The sequence below is a fragment of the Meriones unguiculatus genome, chromosome 10 (assembly GCF_030254825.1).
Source record: "Meriones unguiculatus strain TT.TT164.6M chromosome 10, Bangor_MerUng_6.1, whole genome shotgun sequence".
NCBI lineage: Eukaryota > Metazoa > Chordata > Mammalia > Rodentia > Muridae > Meriones > Meriones unguiculatus.
In genome coordinates this window covers 60,522,491-60,540,091 of record NC_083358.1, presented here as the reverse complement: position 1 = coordinate 60,540,091, position 17,601 = coordinate 60,522,491, and the positions used below count along the sequence as shown (strand labels likewise).

General features: G+C 44.6%; 1 protein-coding gene across 2 annotated transcripts in view; it reads right to left on the bottom strand.

The window, feature by feature from the left end:
- Dnai3 (dynein axonemal intermediate chain 3) overlaps positions 1-17,601 on the bottom strand; it is a 55,174-nt gene that overhangs the window by 9,693 nt on the left and 27,880 nt on the right. For both annotated transcript variants that reach the window (XM_060392571.1, XM_060392570.1), the window contains 4 exons: positions 14,984-15,194; positions 13,273-13,360; positions 5,481-5,641; positions 4,432-4,495 (listed from right to left, as the gene is read on the bottom strand). In XM_060392571.1, the coding sequence (XP_060248554.1) occupies positions 4,432-4,495; positions 5,481-5,641; positions 13,273-13,360; positions 14,984-15,194 (524 nt within the window). The remainder of the gene's footprint in view (positions 1-4,431; positions 4,496-5,480; positions 5,642-13,272; positions 13,361-14,983; positions 15,195-17,601) is intronic.

The following is a 17,601-nucleotide window of genomic DNA, read 5'->3' as shown; positions in this document are numbered from 1 at the left end:
TGTCTCTATTTAGGGGCAGAGACAGTCTATTAGGAAGGGGTCAAGCCCCAACAATCCCCAAGGCTCCTGAAATATTCTCCCCGCAAGAGTAGAGACCCTGAAACCATTTAGGAGATGAGCTGGATTTGGGGACTTGGAATAACCCATTCCCACCGTGAAAACCCAGAAATATAATCTCACAGCTATTTGCCCGAAGGCGTCAGTGTCAGGACTTGAGCCTATGACTAAGGCTCAAGTGGTCATAGGCTCAAGTGTGGCTTCTAGGCAGAGGCATTCATTTAGAAAGTGATAAGAAACCAGAATTCTTTACTGGACCTTGGGGCTTGGGAACCAACAATGCTTTCTGCTTCTGGCCAAGGACAAAAATGGATTTGTTCACTTCCAAGGTGTTTGCCTGTAAGCCGACCAGCTGATTTCCCCATTCCCAGCCAGCATCCTTATCTCAACAGGTCTCAGGCTTCACCTCAGCCCATAGCTAGGGGTCATCAGGCAGCAGCTGAGACCATTGCAGAGGTTCTGTCACTGTCCCGTGACACACCTGCCTGGTGTTTTCAACAACGTGTTTGAAAAGTGTTTGGATTTGTGGCTTTCTTTGCTTTGTTACGATAAAAATTTCAAGAGCTTTTTAAAAAAAATCCATACTTGAAGAACAGAATTTAGGGTAACCCAAGTCTGTGTTTTTGGAACATGATCATTTGGCTTCCGAATAAACCCTCTTGAGGTGGGAGCTGTTTTGTTGTTGTTTTACATTAACAGCAGGTTACAGGATGACTACACAGGGCTAAAAGGTGGGGTTCCAGAGGATTCAAAGGTTCTGACAGGCAGAGAGGCTGATGGAGATGCAGCCGGGGGAGGGCGTGAGCGGGCCAACCAAACCAAGCTGGTGAACATGCTCTGGCCTGCTGGCTGTGGATTCAGGCTGCCTGGTCAGAGTTGAGCTGTACAGTCCAGTCTGGTTTCAAAGGCCGAAGGGCAGGGCTGGGTCCAGATTAAGGAAGAGGCAGAGGAACGAAGGCAGGTTCGGGTGGGTGAAAAGGACCTGTAGGCATCAACTCTTAACAGGCCATATCAGCAGGGTAGCAGACAGTTCCAAAGGTATCTGGGAGTTTTCTGCCTGTGGATCTTGACAGGCCTGTGGGAACCAAGGTCTCTGTAGTGCTAAGCGCCCACCTTTTTTTTTTTTTTTTTAATGGGGTCCAGTGAGGGAATTGTAGATGTTCCTAGGTCTAGAATGTCTGATTAAGTTCTTGGGGCTAGTTCCCCTGATTTAGTTTTTTGGTTTTTCCCTTGTTTCACTGCTGTCCCAAGTCACCTTGGTACATTTGTAGAGTGGCATCCTTTCTACTCTCAGGAAGAGTCACTCATCAGTCTGTGCCTTGTGGGTGGTGCCAGGCACGTGATGCCCCTTAGGCTCCAAAAGTTGTCCCCCAGCTTCAAGGTGTACCCCAAAGCTGCTTGTCAGATGAAGTCTCTTAGGTCAGGGCACAGTATGAAGACCCACTGTTTTACACTGAGTAAGGCACAGTCTGATGCCCACAGATGAATTAAAAAAACAGAAAGGCAGCTCTTTTGGATCCGGAGGGAGAGACCCAGTTTCTAAGGCTGCATCTTGAATCGATCACAGAGCATATATTTCCCAGGCTTTCTTTAGAGGTCTGGAAAGTTCCTGGAAGAAGACACCCCCAGACACTAGTGACGTTGTTTTTTCCTGACGTTTTTGTTTCTTTCTCTGGGGTTGCCCTTGGGGCAGTTTCCCTCCACACAGTCTCTGCATGAACAGGGCTGTCCTGGGGGCTGGAAACCCTTTCAGAATTGTGTGATCAGCCTTGGTATTTTCCACAAGGGTAAGGTCTGTTTTTTTTTTTTTTTTTAACATCCTATGGTAATCTTTTCTCTCTAGCGTCCTTTGGAAGACCTGCGTGACTTTCAACAATGAGTGGGACTGTCCCTAAGTTATTAAACAGAGTGCCAGAGCCTCCAGGCCAGGCAGTTAAAAGAAAATTGTAATAACCCAAAAGGCATAGATTGGTGGCAGACTGCCTGGGCTCAAAGGCTGCCATTGAGGCCCAAGGAGAGATCCCATAGGGCTGCTGTGACCATGGCATGAATTTGTCCAGGGAAGTGTTCCCACAGTGCCTGGCGTGGATATGTGCCGACTCTACCACATGAGACAATTATGTCAAACATCATCATTCAGATCTGAGTTTCTTGGCTTGCCTCTTAGGTCATGTGGTCATATTTGATGTAGCTCCACCCCCCATCTCATTTGGGGTAATCGGCCTTCCAGAAGTTTTTTTGTTTTGTTTTGCTTTTCTCCTAAGAGGATGGAGAAAACTCTCCTGCCTAGTTATGCAGAGTTAAGTGGACTAGGAGGGACGGGTAGCTGCCTCTGCCTGGGTGTCACTCAGAGAACATCCCTGGCACTTATGTAAGATGCTGGGTGGGAGCTCACAAGGAAAACATCTACAGCCCACAGACTGTGAACAGGGCGCCTAGGTTACAACTCAGTGAGGCTGTGTACCAATTCTCCCATCCCACAAGCATCATCCAACAGGAATCGGAGGCTGGCTCAGCGCTGCCTGCTTCACAGTGCTTGGCTGATGGCTTCCAGGGTCTCTAAGGCTCTTCTTTGTGTTGGCAGTGGACCAAAGGCCAAGGAACGAAAAGCAACTCCCTTTCATTCCAACCACCCCTATCTTATTTGCTACAAGTCTTGGCCATGTTTTTTTTCTGCAATATGACTGTCTCCACACCTGCCTGCTAGTCCTTGCCGGCTCTCCAAAGCCACTGGGACTGCTCATCCTGCTTCCATTAGGAGTCCTACTGACAAACAGCCAGGCCCATTGACCCAGCCCTCACTCCCTTCCAAGGCTTTTTTTTTTCCTGCATACAGATGGCTCTAAAACTCTCATTAAGGCAATCAAAGCTTTTGCTACCTGGACTCAGATGTCTGGCCCTTGTCCTGATACAGTTGACCTCTGGATTGCTGTGCTTCAGCCCTGAGCTCCCCTCTTCCTGCCTGTCCACTGCTCTTTTGGGCTCCCAGGTGCTTGCCCTGGTTGCTCTTTTGACAAGTAGGGTCTTTCCCCATCAAATCTTTCTGAAAAGTTTCCAATCCTCCCTTTAGGAGTCAGCTCAACTGTAGTTGAAAAATGGTCCAACTGAGACAATTTCTTCTTCTTCTTCTTCTTCTTCTTCTTCTTCTTCTTCTTCTTCTTCTTCTTCTTCTTCTTCTTCTTCTTCTTCTTCCTTTTTCTTTTTGTCATTGTTGTTGTTTCTGTTTGTTTTGTTTTGTTTTTTTGAGACAGGGTTTCTCTGTGTAGCCTTGGCTGTCTTGGACTCGTTTTGTAGACCAGGCTGGCCTCGAACTCACAGCCATCTGCCTGCCCCTGCCTCTCCGAGTGCTGGGATTACAGGCATGTGTCATCATGCCCAGTTAATGTGACCCATTTCTTAACAGCCCAAGAGAAACAGTTCTTCTCTGGACTTCTACGTCACCTTCTGTTCGGTTACAACCATAATGCTGCCATTTGTATGCCTTTCCCAATAGGCCAGAGAGGACACTTCTTCCCCACCTGCTGTTACCAATGTCTGGCCTGTAGCATAAAAATAGAATAAAATTGATTTAAAATAAATGACTCCGCCAGCCCTCCCTCATGGTTCTGCTCAAAATCGGTTTCAAAAGCTGGCTGTAAGAGAATGCCTGAGACCAGGGGTCCATGTTTGCCGAGACATCCAATAAGAGAGAAGACGACTACTGCCGTGCCACGCAGCGTCTGACATGCAGCAGGCACATCCACCATGAACGTCCACGGATTATCTAATAAGTATAGTGACATCCCCAAGGGATGTCAGAGAAGGAAGTACGGGCCCAGGGAAGCAGGGAGGTGGAAGGCTGTCTTCAGAATACACATTATGATCACGCTCCCCATTTCACAGCGCTTCTGATTAATGGCATAACCTCTGTGGAAGATGGGGCCTGTTGATGCCCTGAACTGAGGACAAGGGAGAGATGAGCCATGAGGTCCCAGCGCCCCTGAGCAGCTAACAGCGGGTGATGGTTTTCAGTCAGGTAGGGGTTCACCAGGCCCCACCACTTCTTGAATATCTGAAGATAGTTGGTGGTGGCTGGAGATGCTGTAGACACTGGCAAAGGAGCTCACGCTCCTATAAATAACCCTTCACCCAGGACCATGTATGCAGGCTCAGTATTGGGCCACTAAGTAAATGAATGGAAAAGGACCAAGTGAGACAATAAAGGGGATCAATGGAGTTGGAGGCAGATAGAGAGGGCAATGAGGAGTGAAGATGATAAAAACACATTTCATGTTTATGTGTGTGTAAAAATGACCGAATCTCATTACTGCATGTAAATAACACGTTCAAACAAGAGGAGACCTTATTAATAACAGGTTAGCCCATCAGACTTACCCATAAATCGTCCAGTTTCAGAGTCTCTCTCCATTTTCCAGTCTGTGTATATCACTTCACCTTCCTGGAAAGATAAGAGGCTCCGGGTAAATGCAAGGGCAAGCTCAGAGGCAAGAGAGCTTTTGTTTCTGTGCTGAGACTGAGGGCCCAAAGACAAAGAAAAACAACATATTAACCTAGTGACAGGAGAATACAGCCTACCAGGAGGGAAGAAAGGCTCAGAATTGTTACTGTATTTGATTTCAAGATGATTTGAGTTTGCTTTTTGCACACAGTGTAACATGGGTAGCTGTGGAGGCCTGCTGTGCATGCTGCTGGGTTTCCTAACGTTCTGAGGTATATATGTGTGGGGTGAGAACGGGTTTGGGTTAGTCAGTGATCTGTCCTCAGTGCTTAGCCAAGTCAGGGCTTAATAAAGACCTGGAATAAGATGGAGAAGGAAGACATATCATAACGCTTAGCCTAAAAAGGCAAGAGCAGGAAGTGCTGCTCTCAACTCTCACTTAAGCATTGTATAGTCTAGTGCTAATCTATGACCATTTTAAGGAGAAGGGAAGGCAGAAGGGTCCAACATAGATCAAGAGGAAGGACAGCCATGCAAGTGGGAAGAGACAGGAGTAGTGAGACCATGGTCCCTCGGTGTCTTAGGGATGGAGACAGGGAGGCTGGTCCACAGACTCCAGGTCACCTATTTCGGGTTACTTTGAACGTGTGTTCCTCTGTGCTCCTCTGCCTCTGGGTTTTTACCTGCTGAGAGCTGGGGTTACAGGTGTGTACTACCGAGCCTGCTTTATGTGGCACTGGAGTGGGACCCAGACCTGGGCACACTGACGAGCACTCAGCTGACTGGGCTACACCGCCAGGCCTCTTTAAAGAACTTTCAAATGTGAGCCTATGAGGCATCTCAGTTAAAGATCTTAAACACAAATGAACGTATTAAAACATGAAAATATTGTCTTATGTGTTTAAAACAGCAGCCGTTGTACAACAGAGGTCATAAGGCTACGACAGGGGGGTTGTGACTTAAAAACCGAACAATTCTGTTTTACCTCTGTTCCCACAAAGAACTTCGTGCAGAAGTCATCTATTGGCTTGAGTGTATTGGCCATCCCAGCCTCCAGATTTTGGTAGGGGTATATTTCGGCCGCCTTCAGTGTTCTGATCTGGTTTAACATCTTTTCTTTCAGAAGAATGTGCATGGAGGAAGTGCCTGTACAGAGGGAAAGATAACAGACATTACATTTTCTGTTGCTTGCCACTCATATCTATCCCGTTCACGCCCTTACAGTGTGGCAGCGATCGAGTCCAAGAATACTGAGCTTCAGTTTAGCGGGAAACCCCTTCCTTTTCAGGCCACCACCAACTACGTCATAGCGTACGCTGTGTATTACAGCTGCATGTGCCAGCAGCAGAAGGGCACAGCTATTCCGGAGGCTGAAGTTGGCAGGATTTTTCTTTCAAATCCCTGATATCATTTTATTTTAAAGAAAAGTTTTTACGATTTAAACTTGTAAATATTGTTAAGCTTTGGAAAACAGACCAAAAAAAAAAAAAAAAAACAAACCCACAAATCAAATGAAATGTATTTAATGTCTCATTTTTTCTTCAGAGATAAACACCACTGAAGTACTGCTATTTCTCTCCCTCGTGACATTTCTGCAGATACACATAAAACAGGTTTTTATTTTAAAAAATGGATCACATCCTGGGGCTGGAGAGGTGGCTCAGTGGTTAAGAGCACTGGACCTAGTCTCAGTGTGCAGCACCCACATGGCATTTCACCACCATTTGTAACTCCAGTGGCAGGAGATCCAACGTCTTCTTTCAACTTCTGAGGGCACCGGACACGCATGCAGTGCACACAGGCGCATGCAAGCAAAACACTCATATACATAAAATAAACAAACATTTACAAATTGGAATCATTCTATTTTAACCTGACATACTGCTCTTTTGTTCTTATAGACAGGTGGTGAGAAGTTGAAGAGGCTGGAAGATAGAAGACATGCAAACACTAAGGAAGGAGTAAGCATCAAGAAAAGAGTGGGGTTTAAAGAGAGCCGTGTGTGCGTGTGTGTGTGTGTGTGTGTGTGTGTGTGTGTACAGCAAGTATGGAATCAGGCAACAGCTTTCAAGCTCAGGCCTTCAGTTCCACCCTAGGGAGTCAAAGAGGCCAGAGAAAAGTATTTCCATCAACTGCGTTTACTCAGACTTGAGAAGCATAACCTTGGATATTTAGTGATTTCAAAGCTGTTATGCATCGCAGAGCTTCAGTCTTTGCTGTTGGTAATTATTGCATCTAACTTTATTGAACACTAGCTACAAGCCAGGCACTAAACTGTATATTCCTATATTAACATACCTACACAATGTCCTATGAGGTAGCTGTCTCTGTTATATATTTCTTTTATTCCTTCATCTTTTCCCCAGACAAGATAGGGATAAGGCAAGGCATGATCAAATAACAAACTGTGGCTTTGAGATTTTTAAACAAAGACCATCAACACCAGAATATACTTTTTTTTTGACACAGGGTTTTTCTGTGTAGCCTTGGCTATCCTGGGCTTGATTTGTAGACCAGACTATCCTTGAACTCACAGAGATCCAACTGCCTCTGCCTCCCTGAGTGTTGGGATTACAGGTGACACACCTGGCTCAGAATCTACTCTTAACCATTATGGTACTACTTAAAAATCATTTGTCAGGCTCTGAAGGCCAGTCTAAAAGAATTCAAAAGCCTTTCTCATCAAAATACATAGAGAATTTCTCATGGCTGCTGTCTACCTAGAGCCGTCACCCATACTGACTAGTTCCCGGTACTGGAAGATGCTCCGCGAGCTACCAGAGAAAGGTCCACACCAACCCAGGTACAAAAGCTCCCGTCAGTGACGACCTGTCTGCATGGTTGTCTGCACCTGTCTGGTGCAGTAGTGGCACAACCTTGTGGTCGTGACCAATCACTACCTGAGTATACTTGAGGCTCACTCCACAAGACCGACCCGTGTCTGACACTGCTCGGTTGTTCAAGAACCTGAAACTAGATAAGGCACGGACCTAGGGAAAAATCCAAGTACTACTGCTCTGCTAAAAGCAGCAATAAAGTAGCTTACTCCTGATGACATTCTGCTATACTCAAGGATCAGTGTCTTGCACAGCCATCATTAGGAAAGCTTTCTCCTCAAGTAGATGGGAAGAAGTACAGAGATCTGCATTGGACAATGTATAGTGTGAGGCCTTGGAACACCCAGTTCTGAATGGAATGTCTCATTAAATCCCTCCCCTCAGGGCTCACGGAACTTTGCAGAAGAGGAGGAAGAAAAACCTTAGGAGCCAGTTGGGATCAAGTACATAAACCAAGGGAGCAAGGTCTTCTGAACAGCAGGGCTAACACACCAATGAACCCACAGAGGCTCGGCAGCATGCACGGGGCCCGACGGGGTCAAAGGGAGATGGGATCTGAGTGCTAAAAAGGGAAGCAGACACAAACCCTAGTCCTGAACCCAAAAGCTATTTCCAGTTGACGGCTGCTCACAAAGGAAAACAAAAAACAAAAAACAAAAACAAAAACAAAAAAACAAAAAAACCCCACAAAAAACAAAACAGTTTTCTCCACTGGAGTTTTTCTGGGTACACAAACCACAATCAAGGACAGGCTCCATGCCCAGTAGCAGATGGCCAACACAAAAACAAGCTCAATGGCATTAATGCTTTGCCTAAGATTTTTTCTTTTTATCTTTTTAAACCTTACAGGTCTTTTGCTTATACATTATAATTTCTGATTTTGCATTTTTATGGGATTTCTCTCTGTGTGTCTTCGTCTGCAGGTGTTTCTTGTGCTTTTTCTTTGGCTCACCTTCCTGTTGTTTGTGTTTTTTTTTTTTTTCCTACTCTGGTTGGCTTGTTTGTTCTACTTGCCTGTTTTTTAGTGAGAGAAAGAAAGGGTGTAGATCTGGGTGCATAGGGAGGTGGGGGAAAATCTTGAAGGAGTTTGGGCAGGGAAAAACCATGATCATATTATATGAAAAATATTTTAATTAGAAAGTAATACACAGATTACTATTATTATTATTTACTGTTACTGGACTATGTACAGGAACCACTAACTCTTTTAGGCTCTGCTATGATGGACTCTAAAATGATGGGTACTGGTCCTTGGTCACTAGGTGGCGACAGAGCCCCGGAAAACCTGAGCAGGTTCAACAGGGCCTTGTGATTCATGGTCCAAGGAAGCCAATACTAAACCAATAGGCAAAATGTCCCAGGGAAGTTATGTGTGCATTCTACTGAACAGAACCAAGGCTGGCCAGGACAGGTGCACAGCTGCAGCGTGCCGCAACTGCAGGCGATAGCTTGTTTCTTAAAGCTGGTTACGCACACAGGAGTCAGCAAGTGGCCGATCTTTCTGAGACCTCCAAATTGCCTGCAACATGAATTTTCTGCACCGCCTGCTTGTGTCTCTGCTGAAAACATGTCTATTTTTCCTACAGTGTACTTTATCTCGAATGTTTTCCTTTAAGAATGACATAAAATCGTGTTTTCCAGAAAGAAAGTATTTTGATGACTTGTTTTCCTGTTTGACCGCATAGGCTACAAGCTGCTTATTTTCAGGAGGTTTTTCGTTAAACGCAAGTAAATGTATTTTCAGTTGTCCCACCAGAACATTAGCTCTGTGAAAAGACTTATATTTAAAAAAATGTTATTTTAAATTATGTATGTTTGGGTACGTGCACATGGAAGTTCAGATGCCCCCTGAGTCTGGAAGAGGGTGTCAGAGGCCCTGGAGTTGGAGTTAGGCAGCTGTGAAGCACCTGACATGGGTGCTGGGAACTGAACCCAGCTCCTATGGAAGAGCAGTAATCGCTCTCTAGGGCTAAGCCTTCTCCCCAGCCCCGCAGTCGTGTTCTCAGAGCCTACGGGAGTTTAAGAAATACTTGTTGGTTGAAAGTTGTATGACTGTGGCATGGAACACGTGAGGCCCCACGTTCCCAGCAGCAGGAAAGACAGAAAGAAAGGACAGGAAACTTAGGAAATTAGGAAATTTAATTTTAGGATTTATGTGTCTAAAGACAGAACTTCAAAAGACTCAAAGCAACAGCTGAAGGACGGAAAAGGGAATTAGACAAATGTGCATTAAAAGTCAGAAGACCGACCAGTGCCTTTTTCCCTCAGTGGTTGCTAGGACAAGGAGACCGGAACCCAGAAAGGAACCTCCTGAGCTGTGCTCTCTCACTTTCTGCAATTTCAATTAGTTCCTCAGGGTCAGCTGATGTGGCGAAAGAGCAAACAGGAAATCTGAGAAATGCGCTTCTGAGTTCTGCGTTGCACAGCAGTCTCTTTAGGGTTTTGCTCGCTGCTGAGGTATGAGTTGTCCAGGGAGCAGTGTCTTCATGCTGTGCACACTGCCTGCCCATCAGCCACTTAGCCTCCTTGGCGACCAGATGCTGTAGGACTGCTGTGCTTCAGCTCAAGTGACATCCCCACCCTGCCCCTTTAACTTACTAAGTGTGAAAACAGTGATGCTGGGGATTTGTAAAAGCACTTTCAAGTAAAAAGCCGGAAGCACAACCTGGTACTTTCAGGGAAAGTTTCCAGGTTTCAGGGAAAGTTCCCAGATTCATGGAACCTTTATTCCAGGATACAGTCATAATTCTGTATTCTATTAATAGGATTTAATTTGTTAACTTCTTACTTTGCCTCATTCACAGAATAAATCTGGGCTTTCATGTTTTGAATTGGGTATTATGGGTATTGGACTGCATCACGCACAGACGGGACTATCCCTGAATTGTCAGCTGATTATGCCTCTTACACAGCTTCATGAAATCGGGGTCATGCTCCCACGTCATAGCTGAGCCTGGACGGCTCTCACTAAAAGTCAGTTAGTCTCTGGTGCTGCGTGTGGCAGCACACACCTTTAATCTCAGCGCTTGGGACGCAGGGGCGGGGGGATCTCTGTGAGTTGGCCTACATAGTGAGTTCCAGGACAGCCAAGAATACGTAAGGGAGATGCTGTTTCAACCCCCCACCCAAAATAAAGGGCTTTCAGATGAGAACTGGCCAAAAAGTAATTCAGAATCAAACATGTAAGGACATTTGAGCGTTTCCTGTAGTGCTCACCCATGCTACGAGCATCTCATGGCCTGCGTCAGCCTCGACCCCTAACGTCCATGGTCACATCTTTACTCCCCATGCTGCTCCGCTGCCTGAGACCTTGGGCTCAGCGCTGGGACTGCGGTGCGCTGTGAACTGTAGAGCTTTACTGTGCATGCAAAGTTTTTGCTCTCAGGCAGACACAACGGTTTAATTATGAGAGGTAAAGACTTTCAGTCCTTTTCCACCATCAGTCCTCGGCGGTTTGTATTGTGTTAAACAAACGAATGTGGCCATCTTCTCAAGACCCGACTTGTTTTCATTTTTGATAAATTGCAACATGTTATAGGCGTATGTGTGTACCGCCCACCACACACACCAAAGACTTGTTTTTAAAATATTTCTTTATGCTTCATTATCAGAAATACTTGATTTGTATACCAATTGTATATATACATACATGTATATATATACCTATGCACCCCCCTCAATTCCCCGAAATATGAAATCACCCCGAGAGATGCAGAAAAAGCTTCTGATAGAATTTGGCCCTGGTTTGTCACATAGGCATAGCAGTGCACTTAAACATGCTGAGAAGTGAAAAGTGACATCTGTTATTTTATAGCTCAGGCTGGCTTGTAACTCACTCGGTAGCCCAGGGTGGCCCTGACCTTGAAGCCATCTACCTGTTGCGTCTCCCAAGTGCTAGGATTGTAGGTGTTATCTATCTTTCCCAGCTTGGGCAAGCCACTTTTGGCAAACGTTCACATCAGCCAACGGAGAAAGGAGATCGCTTTCAACAGAGTGCGGGAACACACATATAGCAAGAAGTTTGATTCATAGCCTGGGCCATATAAAAGTTGACTCAAAGAGATCATGGTTCTAAAGAAAAATATAGTGAGAAATACTTAGAAAAAATGCTTGCATTTTTTTGTCAGGCAAAGATGTCTTAGATTGCAATGCCAATATTTATAATGCCACAAAAGAACCAACTGATAAGTTGTACTCCCTCAGACTTGAAAGCTTTTGATTTTGCAGAGAGAACAAGAAAACAGTGTAGACAGGAAGGAAACACTCCACAATCATATACTAGATAAAAATCTATGATACATTAAGGATTCTCAATGATAACAAACACCGAAGTCAACTGCCATAGAGGACACAGGACCCTTGAACTGACACTCCTAATGGGGTACGCCCATACAATGAAATATTAGTCTGTGTGGTGGCTGATCCTGGTCGTCAGCTTCACTCCTGGAGAGAGGGAACCTCAGCTGAAGCATCGCCTCCCCCTGTGGGCATGTGTGCAGGGTATTTGCTTAGTTGGTAACTGCAGTGGAAGAGCCCAGGCCACTGCGGGGTGGGACCATCCCAGGCAGGCGGGGCTGGGCTGCACAGGAAGGCTGTTAATCGTGGGTCTGAGGAGACAAGCAGTCTTGCTCTGGGGTCTCTGCCTCAGTTCCCACCTCCAGGTGCTTGCCTTGGGCTCCCAAGGGGAGCCTGGCTTCTTGGGATGGTGGGCTTTCCTCCCCAAGGTGCTTTCGGCCACAGTGTTTTATTACAGCAACAGAGAAGCACACCAGGACAGTCTGTAGTGGAACGGGGAGAACTATGGACATAGATGAGACGAATAAATCCATGGGTGATGTACCCGACTGAAAATGGCCAGCCGCTGGTTGTGGGAGTGCAGTCCTAGCACGAGGGAGGCTGCTGCAGGAGGATTGTGAGTGAGGCCAGCCTGGGCTCCACAGTGAGAAGCTGTCCCCTCCAAACAAACAGACAAACTGGGAAATATAACAAACGGCCAACTAAGAATGGGAGTGCATACTTCAAATAATTCATTTAAAATTATACAAAATGCAGGTTAATGTGGAGTGGCAGGTTAGGACAGAAAGGGAACTCTTCTGTGAGGGAACTTCCGAGAGAGAGAGGGAGAGAGAGAGAGAGAGAGAGAGGGTTGTGCCCAGTATGGCGACAGTGATGGTGTTTCCTGGGTGTGCCTGTGAGAGCTGCCCAAACTCTTTACTAATGTACAATATACCTTATTTCTGTTATTCCACGATAAGATTAGTAAGCCAGATTAAAAAACACACACACACACACACACACACACACACACACACAAACAACAACAGCAACAAAAACAAAAACGCCCTTAGAGGAAGGAAAGCACAGGCAATATTAGCACAGTCCCTGACCCACAGAATGAAGGTATACTATTAGCACAATCCCTGACCCACAGCCGGAACTCAGTCAATTATAAAGGGTAAACTGAATCAGAGGGAGGAAAAGAAGACTCTGTGGTTCCTTTAAAATACAGCAGGTCCAACCAAAGAGAAACAAACAGGCTATGTCTGTAAAATTACCCCAAATCCAGATCCACTTTTTTCCCAGCACAGGTCCAAAGAGGAATTCTGCTCCAGCTGGGCGTTACTTTCATTAAAAAACAAAACAAAACAAAACCTTGGAAATTTTATACTAGAAGTCTCTGGAGGCCAGGCAAGTGTCTGAAAATACTTCAATTGTTAGTTTTGTACATTTTGCATAATTTCAGTGTGCTCTGCTCTCCCAACCTCTCAGCACTCGGCCAATCTTGTAAAAGAGATATAAACTTTCATTATGAATTTCCACTCTGGAGATTTCATTGTCTGAATTCTAGGACTCAGACTGTTCTGGCAGGGAACTCATCTTAGACATAAACAGATAGCAATGCTCCCAGATGCCCTTTAACAGACAACGGCGGTCAGTTACCTTGCACTCTGCAAAGAAGAGGGTCTTCGCCCAGGCTCAGCTTGGTTGGACAGTGGTCTAAATTTGTCTCACCCTTAGACAGTTTTATCTTTTGGAAGAAAATAAAAGAAAGGTAAACTCTTAGAAAACAATTGGATTTTATTTTTGTTTTGTAGCCTGTCCCTTCTGCTCCTAGATTATAAGAAACCTACCTTCTACTGCTGCCCCTCCTTTATCCTCAGGGAAAGCACCTAATCCATATTTCTAAAATCATGCTACCAAGGGAAGCTTGCCTGGGGATGCATTTCCCAATCCCGAAGTGTTATTTTTCATCTTTATATGTTTTATATTGTATCCAACAGCTTACTTTTAGAGTTGCAATGGAAGATAATGATTTAGTGCCTTGTTCCCTAAATGTTTCAGTAGGATGAGGCTTCAGAAAGACACTTTGCTAATTTACCCGGATGCCCTCTGGTCCTATCAGGGACACAGACATACCCTGTGCTTGAATCATGCATTTTTTTTTTTTTTTGGCAGGAATGATAAATGGCCTTTAGGTTTCTTCCTCTATGTATATCTCCTCAGTCTTCTCCCTCTTTTGTTCACCCACTTGCTATGCAGTTAGTCTTTGGTATATTTGCAAATTCATTTGTGGTGCTTTAACTATTAACAACTCAGTAATTCTTGGCCCAGACAACTTCCTTCCTTCCTTCCTTCCTTCCTTCCTTCCTTCCTTCCTTCCTTCCTTCCCTCCCTCCCTCCCTCCCTCCCTCCCTCCCTCCCTCCTTCCTTCCTTCCTTCCTTCCTTCCTTTCTAAAAAGTTCTTTTAGACTTATTTAATGTGCATGGGTATTTGGCCTGTATGTGAGTCTGTAGACAGTGTGCACACTTGGTGCTCACAGAAGTCAGAAGAGGGCAACAGATGGCCTGGAACCAGAGTCAATGATTGTGGGCCACCATGGGAGTTGCACCTGGCAGCATCTGCTCTTAACCACTGATGCATCTCTCCAGATCCTTATCCCAGACAATTTCAAATATTCTCTTTCTCGTTCTTTTCTAGTTACCTCAGAAATATTTTCACCCCTCCAAGCTCCTTCTCTGGGAGATAACACCCAGTAATGTCAATGTGATATTCATAAATCAAAAGAAAAGACAAGTATCAGGTTTGGAACTAGAATTACACCTTCTACAGAAGAGGCCTTGCCCACACCTTGCACATGCACCCATCAACAGCCGCAGCCATGTTATTCTAAAGGCAAATGGCTGACTCAAGTTAGGTACAGACGACTTCTTATTTGATGACTTCTCAGTTCTGTTCAATTAGCAGCTTTATCTTATCATCTCTTACCACTGATATCCAAAATGAGCACTTTTTTTTTTTTTTTTGGAAGTGGGGAAAATTAGCTTTACTGGGCCCACTGGAGTAGCTACCAATAATCAAGGAATCTGTGTGCAGCTAAAGAACCAGCACACAACCATGTGTAAGTTGTGGCTCGCTTACCCAGGAAATATCAGTCCCAAGCTCATTGTGATTTGGGTGTCTGGTTTGGTGTAGGCGTGCATCAGTCATTCTCAGACAAGGAGTTTCTCAGCTGGATGCATCAGTTCGTGAATGTTGCTAGTTCATGTCCTGTGCTGGTTTGAGCCATTCTTCGTTTGGAGGGTGGGAGCATCGGTGTCAGTGATACAAAATGGATGGTATACAGGGTGGACCCAAGCCCATGTCACTTACCCGCGATAGCGGTTTCCAGGAAAGATCTAGGTGCATGAAAGTCGAGGGCACATCAAAAGGAACCTCAATGGTTTCCTCCTTCTTCTTCTCTGGTACTGCTTGCTGGGTGTTTGAGGTATCGGCGGTGGCTGTGCCCGGGCCTGTGCTTGTAGGTGCGGCTGCAGCTGTGCTTGCAGGTTTTTGAGGTCGAATATCCCAAAAACATACTGTGCTGAAAGAAAGCTCAGATTTATTATTATTATTAACAAATAAGAGACTCAATGTCAAGACATCATGGAGACAATGTGTTGACATGGCAACATCTTCATGTTTCTGAAGCTAAGCCTTCGTGAAATGAGGCCATTCTGTCTTTTCTTTCCAAATGATTTGACCTTTAGCTCTCTGCGCTTGTGTGTGGCTGCATGTGGCTTCGTGCGTGTGAGTGCAGTATCCATGGAGGCCAGAAGACAGCCCTAGGTTTCCCAGAGTTAGAGTGGCAGGAGGGGAGGAGCTGTCTCTGTGGGTGCCGGGGACTGAACCTGGGATCTCCACAAGAGCAGCCCATACTCTCAGCCATCCCTCCAAAACTGTGCTCCACAATTTACAGAATCACACCATCATTTTCTTTGTCTTGATGCTAACACGTGGGAACTCAGTTTGGAAACCGATGACTTTAGAAAGGAATATAAGAGCTTTACTAAGATATGACTTGTATATAATAAGTTCACCCATTAAAAACGTATAATTTTAATGGTGGTCGCTAACATTACCAGTGCCTTCTCTTGGACCCCACAGCTTCTGCTCCTGTCAACTCACCTGGCATAAGGTGTCATTATTTTTATTGGTGTCAAACATTTTTTTTGTTTTTGTTTGCTTTTTAGTCAAAATCTCTCGGCAAAGCTCTACCTGTCCTGGAACTCACTATATAGACCAGGCTAGTCTCAGACTCACAGAGATCATCCTGGCTTTGCCTTATAAGTGATGGGATTAAAGGTGCGAACCACCACATCAACTTGAAAGATTAAAAAAAAAAAAAATAAGACCTTACCATATAGCTCATGCTGGTGTTAATCCACAATTTTCAGGCTTTGAGTGCTATGATTATGAGCTACAAAGCTGTTTTAATAGCTGTTTTTTGTTTGTTTCGAGCCTAGATAAGCATTACTTATAAATACTATATTTCCTACATTGTTATGATTATTAATTCTATAAACTGGCAAATATAATTTTATCTAAAAGAGTAGCCTTCAACATTGCCACCAAATTAAAACAGCACTCTTTATAGATGTACATCAGAAAAGTAGATGCTCTTCTACTTTTAATAGGCTTTACAGATACATGTGACAACCCTCATATCTGTGAGATAAACTGAGTAGAAACAGCATACCACAAAGTTATAAACATGGAGTGTGAAGAAGCAGAATAACTATGGGTAATGCTGTGGCACCAATGACTGAGACAAGCCCAGCTAACTCTTTGTTTTCTGAAAATATTTTATTCCCTGTCATCATCATCATCATCATCATCATCATCATCATCATCATCATCGTGTCTGTGATGTGTTGGAACACAGACACTGGCATGGCACGGTGCATGTGTGGCAGTCAGGAGACACATTATGAGAGTCGGCTCTTTCCTCCCACCTGGAGTCCTGGGGGATGAACTAAGATTTTCAGGCTTTTCTGCCAAGGAGTTTTTCCAGCCAAGCCTTCTTGCTAGCTCCCATTTTCTTATTGTGTAGGCATAAAGTTATTGTGTAACTCAAATGCTGATTTCTATAACCCTTATACCTGGTTGCAATCCTCTGAGGATCTCCTGTCTCAATGTTGTATAAAGACTGCTCCCCAACTGTCCTCTGAGATGCCACTAAACTGGCTTACAGCCAATTGCTGAGCATGGCAGAGAATAGGCCTGGACTTCCTGCCAGCCAGAGGAGGTAGAGTTAGAAGAGGAAGTAGGGGATTGAGCTCAGGGACAGAGGTCCAAGAGACATCAAAGTGAAGAGCTGGAGCAGAAAAGCTACAAAGTGCAACTATCTCTGAGATGTATGCTTGGGAAGAAACCAAATTAGTGTAGAGGGTTAAGAACAAAGTAATAACTGTTCAGTTCTTGTGCTGTGAAGCTTCTCAAAATAATATAATGGAATCTCAATTATTTGTGTGATAGCCAGGTTAAGAGAGAAACTGAGAAACAAACACAGTTTTATAAAAATAACTGTAACATTATTGTTTCCAAATTTATATCTATCTATCTATCTATCTATCTATCTATCTATCTATCTATCTATCTATCTATCCATCCATCCATCCATCCATCCATCCATCTATCTATCTATCTATCTATCTATCTATCTATCTATCTATCTATCTATTTTTAGACAGGATTTCACTGTGTAGCCTTGGTTGGCCGAGAACTTTCTGTGTAGACCATGTGACCTCATTCTCGAGCTTAGCCTGCGGGAGCCTCCTAAGTGCTGGGATTAAAGGCATGAGCCACACTGCTCCAGGTCAAAAGTTGGTTTTCTTTTTAATGCCAGCAACACCCTAACCAGCAGTAATCTATCTATACAATTCTCCTTCAGATACTTTAGGTTAATTGCTGCAATAACAATCTTTGAAGAGTGAAAGGAGACATTAATT